Source organism: Eschscholzia californica, unplaced genomic scaffold (genome assembly GCF_041429995.1).
Source record: "Eschscholzia californica isolate CP2 unplaced genomic scaffold, dmEscCali1.0.p SCAF_4, whole genome shotgun sequence".
Classification (NCBI taxonomy): Eukaryota; Viridiplantae; Streptophyta; class Magnoliopsida; order Ranunculales; family Papaveraceae; genus Eschscholzia; species Eschscholzia californica.
In genome coordinates this window covers 236,828-246,384 of record NW_028238461.1, presented here as the reverse complement: position 1 = coordinate 246,384, position 9,557 = coordinate 236,828, and the positions used below count along the sequence as shown (strand labels likewise).

Here is a 9,557-nt window from a genome sequence, read left to right as displayed (position 1 = left end):
TTGCCTCCAGTCATAAGGGTGACATATATTCATAGGACAGTGCAACTTGGCTTGAAGGCACCAATAAGACAATCTTGGATATGGCGTTGGCATACCATTATCATGACATCCGCAATTTGCTTCGTCCAGAACATTCAGATTGTTTTTTGTGGAGCAAAATAACATTTTCGTTATTCAAAATTGTTATGAATTGTCTTAAAAGACACTCATACATCTTAAAAATCAGTTTATACTCTAACTAATAACTTGGAATTGGTAAATGGTAGATTTATATCCTTATCCATTAGGTGATTGTCAGATTTTTAAGACTCACAACTAATAACTCAACAAGTAGTTATTTATTAGTTCAACAACAAAAAAAAAAAAAAAATAGTAGTTATTTATTAATGAATGAAAGTTACATCATAGAAAAATACTCAGGAAAAGAATTGTATATGGCTATATTTTAATCTTAAGTGCATAATAAAATCCAAGGGCCCAGACTGCTTCATCATTAAAATTAGTCCCACATATCATATGTCGTGCCATTTACTTGTTTCCTTAAAAAGAGAAGTGAGGACAGATTAGCAACCTCGGTCCTCCGCGTCCTGACATTGACATCATTCAAAGATACTTTTATTCTCTCTCCTCATCTTTCTCTTTAGGCGGTTTGTTTCATGAAATCACCCTTAGCCACTTCCCAAATGGATAACTATTGGTTTATCCCATACGTGTATTCTTCTTCTCACCACACAAATACACATAAATTTAGGAACCATTTTCGAAAGAAAAAAAAAATACAAAATATTTCTTGTTTTACGTCATCTAATTTTAATAAACTAAATTTGAACCACTTGATATAACTTCATTAGATTCTTCATCAAAAAAAAGAAAACTTCATTAGATTCAATCTGGACTACAGGGAAAGACACCTTCATCCCTTATTATGTAGATTACTGAGAGTCATTTAAAAATAATATTACTATAGATAAAAAAAAAACTCTCTATTCACAAGGACAAAAGACCCCGTGTTATATTCACGAATTTGAATTTTAGTATCGCACCGCTTCCTATCCGCGTGAAGCATTTCTAAATAATCACTCGAAAAATCATGACAGTTATCCATGACATTGGGGTATATGAAGTACATAGAACGTACAGTAGATATTTATATTGCTTTCTTTTATTGATAACATTTTTCGTTACAGAAAATTTTACGAGTTAAGCTAGAAGATAATATTAGTTGAGGTGACAAAAGATGATTATAATCTTGGCCAAAGCGACCATGCTTAATTTTATTCAAGGTTTCGTTTCGTTTTGAAAATGTCTTTCGACTAGATATTTTTCAACTGAAAACAATGGAACCCAAAATTGCCATTGTCCTTCATCAAAAAAAAAAAAATTTGCCATTGTCTCTATGGTTCTCTATCGTTTTCTATTTTCCGCATATCTAATATATCTTAAAGTTTCTTGTTTTCTTCTTCAATAATTATGGATCATCGTAATCAAGTAGTGATAATTAAAAACTCACATCAAATTGTTTGTTTTGTCCAAGGGTTTTTCTTTTGTTCATCTTTATCTCGTTTACTCTTTGTATAATCAATCAAACGTTGAAAAATGTAAGAGAAAATGAGCAGATCACCGTGAAGCCTAATTCAGTTTGGGAGTTACATGTGTGTTTCTCTACTGAGTAGACCAGAGTAAGAGTATTAAAAAAAAAATGACCACATGATGTCGAATAACTTTGTGAATCTTTTCACAGCTATGTTGCCATGATGGTGTAAGTGAGATGTAAGTACAGACATTTTCACAGCTCCACCCACCAGCCATGCTAAAAATGTGTAAGTTTGTGCAGTCTGTGCAAATAGCAGCTCTCCTAGGGTATATAATAAGTGAAGCCAACTACTGAGTGAGGGTTTGGCTTTTGTGTCTCTGTACAATTAGCATATCTCTTGGTATATTCTTCATCATCATTATTGTTATTTTTATGGAAGTTTAAAAGGTATATGCTCTTCTACTTTTAAAAGTCTAATTCTATTCGAAAACTGTATAATTCAAAAGTTTGTTTTCATTCAAATTTCAGTTATGAATTGACGGTCGCACTTTAGGGCTAAAATAAACACATCTAACACAAACGCAAACACATTTTGAAGTCCCTACCTAAGTGAATCCAACTATCATCTTTAACTACTGAGTATCTTCTTTTTTCCATTTAATGAACCTTTCAAGTACAATGATTTTCCTTCTTCCACCCATAACAAGTAGGAATATTCGAACTGGATATCCCATGCCAGTTGATTCCAGGGGTTTATTGTCAAATTATATTATTTTTACAACTTATACAACACAACTTTACATACTACTTGCGTCTAGATGATGATAATATTTACCAGTCGTTACACCAACTGCATGGCTTCTTCACGTTTGATGTCGAAAACCTTTATAAGAGCATCTTCCACCACCTAAGTTATTTGAACGGAGGCATATTAGTTTATGCTATGAAACCCATAAATGCTTATAAGTACAAAAGTGGAATACTCAGAGAACTTCACTAGTTTTTATAGCATGGATTATCTCTTAGCTTCATATAAAGTATCTTACTCTATAAATATATAAGCCAAATCGATCGAGCCAAGAATTACACTTCAGCTATATCTTTATTTGGTTATTGTTTTTGTTTGATGTGAAAATAAGGAGGAGGGGATTTACATAGAAGTTTTTTACTCTCTCAGATTACAAGCTCTTAAATTATCATCCTAATCCCCATATACTTGTGCAAGATAGAGTGTCTTTTAGTATACCTATAACATTTGTATAAATTGGGTTTAAATAAAAACTAGTCCAATATATTAAGGTTATTATACAAATATCTACACATCCAACTGGCTGAGCTGGTACATGTTTTCTCTGGTTTTCACTTGAGAGATTCAAACTCTACGAGAGAAAAAGGCAAGAGTTCAAAGTTGTGTTGGGGTCCAGGGGGACAACTGATGTAACCGAGCCTAAGATGGCTAGGCCTCTGCTAAGTCATACAGCTAAAATCTAAGGAAGAATTACTGTTGTAATACAAATATTTCCATATTCAGCTGGCTGAGCTAGTGAGCTGAACTAAATTTCTCTACTTTTTCTTATTTGAGAGATTGAAATTTCTAAGGAAGAATTAGGCCATTGAAACTTTAACCAAGTCCAAGGTGGCTCTGCCACTGCTAAGTCATACATACACCTATTTGGAAGAGAGTAACTATGTAAAGACGGTTACCTTATCTGGGGTAGAAGCACCTGACGTTACACCTATAGTGATGGGACCTTCTGGTAGCCAGTTTTCCTTCTCAACCAATTCACCATGCTGACACAATAACAAAAAAGACAACTTTAAGAGAAATCTCCATAGAAGATTACATATACGCAAGTAAAACGGTTTAAGATTTAGAATCTCTGTGTAACAACTTACATTCAACTTATGACTAATTCTATTTCCCGGTCCAATTCTCTGCTCACTGTCAATCCAGTATGAAGGAATCCCACGTTCCTCTGCAATCTCTTGTAGATGAGAGGTGTTACTTGAGTTCCATCCCCCGACTACTAACATGAGATCTAGCTGTTCCTCCACCAGCTTGTACATTGCATCTTGCCGCTCCTTACAGAACACAAGAAACAGAGAACTGATCATCAAAACCAGTATATGTAGCACCAATTCAAGTATAAAGACAAACTCATTGACGCACACAATATCTATGTTAAGAATATCCACATAAAATCAGAAAAATAAGAATGTCTACATTGTAGTTTATTTGGTTAAAGAAACAGAGAATCAGGGAGAGTCAAGTACTTGAGTGGCATCACAAATTGTATTGAAGCTTATGAAATGCTCATTAATGTTTTCTACTCCATATTTGCGCATCATAGTCCGTTCAACCAGTTTCCCTGACAATTCAAACAAATTATATACCTGAATCAACAAGGGGACACTTTGCATATGTAAGAACATATTGTAGCCACTCTGTCTAACTCACCAATCTCTTCTGTTTCACCCTTCAGCATCGTCGTTTGATTTGCAATGCCTAGTTTCATGAGATCAACATCTGGGTCAAAACCCTTGGAAACTGCAAATTTGAATTTCTGCCAAAATAAACATGAACCACAATTATTTACAGAACTTGACTTTGGGTCTAATATCAAGATAGAATAAGCAACTAATGCTACCTCTAGAAAGGCCTCTCTGGTCGAACTAGATCCATCAAGCCCACCTCCAAGGATATAGTCACATACATAAGCCGCCTGGTTTGAGTTAATGAGTCAGACAATTTAGATCTAATGGGTAGCATAACTACTCGTCTTCAAAACCTGACGATTTTAAGGAGCAAAGTAAGCAACCAAGAAGTAGAAGAGCAGTACCTCCGTCATACTCTTTACTATAATATACTTTCCTGCAAAAGATGCAGTTGCAATAGTCTCCTCATGCGCATATTTACCATGAATGATTGACGTGTACTCTCCTTTCTTGTGCTTCTCAACAGTATTCCATACCTTCACACAATATTATAAAGTTAAAAACAATTGATGATTATAACTAAATCAGTTCAACTGCTTAACAAATCACTCAAGTTGGTTTCCAGATAGAGGACCTTTGACACCCATGGGCAAGTCGTATCAACTATCTGCACATTTTTCTCACTCAATGTTAACATTTCATCAACTGCAGCACCAAAAGCAGGCAAAATCACAACGTCGCCCTTATCAACAACATCAAAATGCTTCACCCCGTTGCCTACGGGAATATATTCAACTTTCATGTCCTCTAATCTCTGCATTAAGGAGACATAACGCCTTTAACTATTCTACATAATAAACAATTAGATTTAGAAAGAAGTAATAACATAAGGAGTTCTAAGCAGTTGCAAATGGGGTCGACTTGGGATCAGTTAGCCTGGGACACATCACCCTTGTATAGATAATTATTTACATATAATATTAACTCCAGATCACATTGGTCTACCCCCATTCCCGATTCAGTCGACAGGTTACTCGGGTGGATCAGGTGATGCCTAGATAAGGATGTAACGAAGTTAGGAAAGATTCAATTTATGCCAATTTTTCGCAGATTTGTCAATTCCCAAAATTTAAAGAGGGCACATCATACACGGTTACTTCGTTTACTTGAGCATGGACATTAGAAATTTTATGAGGTATTCACAATTCAAACTATCATAGATATCTTAAGTAGAAGTAAGATATAAATTGACACGTAAATCTCTTTAAATCAAACGACTACTGAAGTAACCAGGCTCATGACAAGTGCAAATACATACATCTCAAGTACCAGAAGTCCAATGTTTATTTACCAATTCTCCACATAACTAACCTACCCACAATTACCAAATGCCCATTGAATTCAAATTCTTAGACGTATTTCATTCAATATCTAGCACCCCTAATGTCTTAGCTTTCTAAAACTTTCCTCAATTTAGTGGAGTACCTTATTGACAGTAGGATTGTGTATAATTTCATTAGTAATCCAAATCTTCTCCTCTGGAAATTGCTTCCTAGCTTCATACGCAATCTGAACAGCTCGTTCAACTCCCCAGCAAAATCCATAAGACTCGGCCAGTTTCACAGTAACATTACCCCATCTATATTCATTTCCATTCTCCTTCAGCGTCTTTATAACATCACCTTTTTTATACAGCAGCAACCCTAATTTAATAAACAAAAAAAAAGAAGCCTAAAAACAGAAACCACCAAAAAGAAAGAAAGAAAACTTACTGGTGTACTCTCGATTCATGAGTTCTAGGGTTTCTTGTTTGTATCCGAAACCCTTACGATTGTAGTTCTTGCTTCTGGTTAGGTTTTTACGGAAGACCTTAGCATCGAAATCCGAATCGACAGTTTCAGCAGAAGATTCGCCACCGGCGTGGCAACGGATGGATGAAAGTTTCCGGCATCTGAAGATTCCGATTCCGGTGTGGTTTGCCGGTAAAGATAGGTCAGTGGGGAGTGAGAAACGACAGAAGTGAGGAGAAATCGCCATGGCATGAAATTTGGAGGCAAGAGAAGAGAGGAAGTGGACCACTAGTAGTAGTATTGTGTGCTTGCTTGTGTTTTATCTCTTTTGGCGCGCTCAAGTGAAGTTGCGCGCCAAACACTACTTGTCTGTTGGGTGCCCTTCTTTTTCACTGAGGCCCCTTTCTCTCATGCCCCTTTCAACTTGAACAACACGGACTGAGGCCAATCCGAGTACTTTCAGGTTGCCCGGTCCTTAGAGAATGGTCTGAGCAAAAAAAGAGGGGCGCATTTAAAGGCACCCAAAAGACTTGGCACATTTATTTCACCGTCTCAATTAACATCTCAAAAGTCCCAATATGTTGGTGCTAGGAGTGGGATTAGGCACCGTCTCGGGCATCTATGGGCACTTCAAGTCTGGATACTGGCGTTCTGGGCATTTTGTTTCGGTGAGATAGGCCCGAGACTAGTTTGAGACGAATATAGCCCATTAACCACACTATGTATGTATATGTGATGAGAAAAATTGTTTTTTTTGTTCAACAAAAATTGTTAGTCTAGACTTAAAATGGCTGGACGGGGGCACTTTATAAGTGTAATCCCCACATCGCCTCTGAAGATTGTTGGTGATAGTTTCAAAAGATTGGTTGTAGGAAAAGATACTAGTTACTTTGTAAGTGTGATGGAAAGCATCGTCTCTTCAACTGGTGTTTACGTGTGGGCCAGATAGACCCACGGTCATTATCAGACAAGTAATGCCATGACCACATCCACAAAGAGTTCAGTATTTACCTAATACTCGGTACCGGAGTTTAGGAAACACTCAGTCTCATCCTGATAGGTTACTAATTGAAGTGAAGATTGTGAGTGAGACTGAGATTGTTATGGAATTCTCTAATTTGTAGTGGTCACTTCATTAGGATAAAGAAAAGTCCCACCTCTTCAACTAGTTTTGATAACACGCATATGCAGAAATACCCAATAGTCAATTTTTATGTATTTTTATATATTTTTATATATATAAAAAGGACTATATATATATTACTATATACAAAGAAAGTCACTACAAAGTCTTTCAACAAGAAAAAAAATACAAAGTCTTACAAAATATACAAGTCTTGAACAATTTCTTTTGCAAGTCAATTTTAGAAAAGAGTGATGCCCATGGAAATATGGAATTCTATTTCCGTCTTTTGCAGTTTGTTCAAGGTTTAAGGTTTCGAGCACATATAGTAAGTAGTACTCCCTAAATGGGTCAATAAATCATAGTTTTGATCAAGTTGACTGTTGTAAGAATGGGACACTTTCAACTACATGTAACTCTTGAAATATATTCCATCTTTTATATCGTGACACAACCCATATTACATCATTTTGATGATGTAATTATAAGCTATGCCCTTGACCTAATCACATAATATAATGCAACTTCTCAAACAAACAAAAGAGGTACGCTTTTCCTACCAAAAACCAACTAGCCCCAGTGCTCCACGGCATATATCAATTCTGATACTATGTCCGACCAATTTTTCAGCCAAATCTTGGTCGTGACACGTGATCAGACAAGATTTAGAGAGAAAAGTTAGAGTCTTTCTCTGTTTAAATCCTATCGGCGGCATACTCTAGCCTGAATCAACCCCAATATTAGTAGTAATTTTCCTTTACATATTTAAATGTACATGAGGTCCATATTATAAAATTAGGTAGAAAAGAGATCAACAACAATATATAGAAAATAAAAAGGGTGTAGGCATCAAACCAAGAAAAGTCGGTCTATGGGAAGTTGCATAGTAACTTCCTCTCTCCCATCATCACAAACATACCCAACTTGTTTTTGTAAGTTTCCTTGTCTTTCTCTTGTTAAGTCATTTCCCATCTTTTAACAAATCAATTCCTTGTCATTTCTTTTCTTTTCTATTTAACTCAATTGATCTTATGTGAACTCTCATTCATCCTATCTATCTGTATACATGTATATATATATATAAGTTGTTCATACTTCAATCTTGACATATAATTCATAGTATCTATCTTCAATATATATAGTTTTATTACTATCCTTAATTAAATGTCTAGTGTTAGTGTTTCAAATGCCTCAAAATGGTTTTCTTCAAAAAACAAAAGTTTCAAACTTATAAGCCATCTCCCTGGTCGTCTTAAAAGATCATTTTCATCATCATCATCTTCATCTTCATACCCAAGAACTACTACTACTGTTTCATCACCATCATCTTTGGTATCTTCTCGTCTTTCGTTGAAAGAAAGAACGAAGAAAGAAGACGTGTTTAAGGAAGTTTTTCAATACTTGGACAGAGACGGGGATGGAAAGATATCGAGTTTGGAGTTAAGAACTTATTTTGTATCAATAGGAGAGCACATGTCAGATGAAGAAGCTCAAAGTGTTATTGATGATCTTGATAGTGATGGGGATGGTTTGTTAGATTATAAAGATTTCATGGTGTCAATGAAACAATCACTACCAATATCCCAATTAGGTAATAGTAGTAGTAGTAGTAATAGTAATAATGGAGTATTAGGAGGAGAGGTACATGATGATGAGGAAGATATAAGAAAGGCTTTTGAGATGTTTGAGAGTGAGAAAGGATCTGGATGCATAACACCAAAGAGCTTACAACGTATGCTAAATCGCCTAGGAGACGTAAAATCGTATGAACAATGTGTGACGATGATACAAGTTTTCGATCTTGATAGCAATGGGATTCTTGATTTCCATGAGTTTCACAAGATGATGGCTTGATTAATTAGTACTACTCTTTCTCTTTCTCTAAGTTCTTTGATATGAACTTGTAATTAAGGGAAACCTTAGTTTGATACATATGAGGTTATGAATATTTTCTTGTGACTTTGTTTTTTTTTGGGAGGCAAGGTGTGGTGCTTGTTTTTATTTTCAATATCTCAATCTAACTCACATGACTCCAATAGTTCCAAGATCAACCTAAATCAGACACAAGCTCAGATGATTTGTGCATCATAGGTTAGACAAACACATTCTATAATTGTACAGTAGTGAAACAAGGACCTAGCTCCTCGGTTACTCGGAGCATCCCAATGGTTGGCACCAAAAATATCACCAAAAAGGAATCTTCACCAATTTTTTTGGTGTTTTCGAATTGTTGAACCCAAAGACAAAACACTAAAAGTCCCACCAAACCACTATTCATCACGCTTAATTTCATTTATACTATTTTTAACACTAATTTTTTTATAAAATAAATCTAATTAGTTGAGATTACAAGACTTAACTTACAAATTAAACTAAGAGCATCTCCAATGCAAAACTTAAAAAAAACTCTATTTGGCTTATGTGTTGAGTCTCAATTGAGATTCTCTTTCCTATGTGGCTAACTTGAGTGTCTCTAATTCTATTCCTTCTCCAATGCAACACTCTAAAAAACTCTAGTAGATACACATGTCATACATACATTTAATAGGAAAAAGTGGTTGAGAAAGAAAAGCTTTCTATTAGTTCAAAAATTAAATTTGATGACTAGGACACTTAAGACTCTCAAAAGAGATCTCAAAAATAGAGTTTCTAGTTGAGACATCTTAAAACTTAA

The 9,557-nt window shown here is 35.3% G+C and overlaps 2 protein-coding genes across 2 annotated transcripts; one reads left to right on the top strand and one right to left on the bottom strand.

Moving 5' to 3' along the window:
• Positions 1–2,161: 2,161 nt before the first annotated feature.
• LOC147541143 (4-hydroxy-3-methylbut-2-enyl diphosphate reductase, chloroplastic-like) lies at positions 2,162–6,142 on the bottom strand. The gene is made up of 10 exons (XM_086633386.1): positions 5,743–6,142; positions 5,456–5,652; positions 4,605–4,784; positions 4,375–4,506; positions 4,183–4,257; positions 3,993–4,098; positions 3,809–3,903; positions 3,431–3,616; positions 3,239–3,325; positions 2,162–2,441 (listed from the first exon to the last, which is right to left on the bottom strand). The coding sequence occupies exons 1-10, from the start codon at positions 6,005–6,007 to the stop codon at positions 2,376–2,378; spliced, it is 1,389 nt and encodes a 462-aa protein (XP_086489512.1). The 5' UTR covers positions 6,008–6,142; the 3' UTR covers positions 2,162–2,375.
• Positions 6,143–7,629: 1,487 nt separating this feature from the next.
• LOC147541142 (putative calcium-binding protein CML41) lies at positions 7,630–8,919 on the top strand. The gene has a single exon (XM_086634997.1). It carries the CDS (start codon positions 8,048–8,050, stop codon positions 8,735–8,737), a length of 690 nt encoding a protein of 229 aa, XP_086491123.1. The 5' UTR covers positions 7,630–8,047; the 3' UTR covers positions 8,738–8,919.
• The last annotated feature ends 638 nt before the right edge of the window (positions 8,920–9,557 follow it).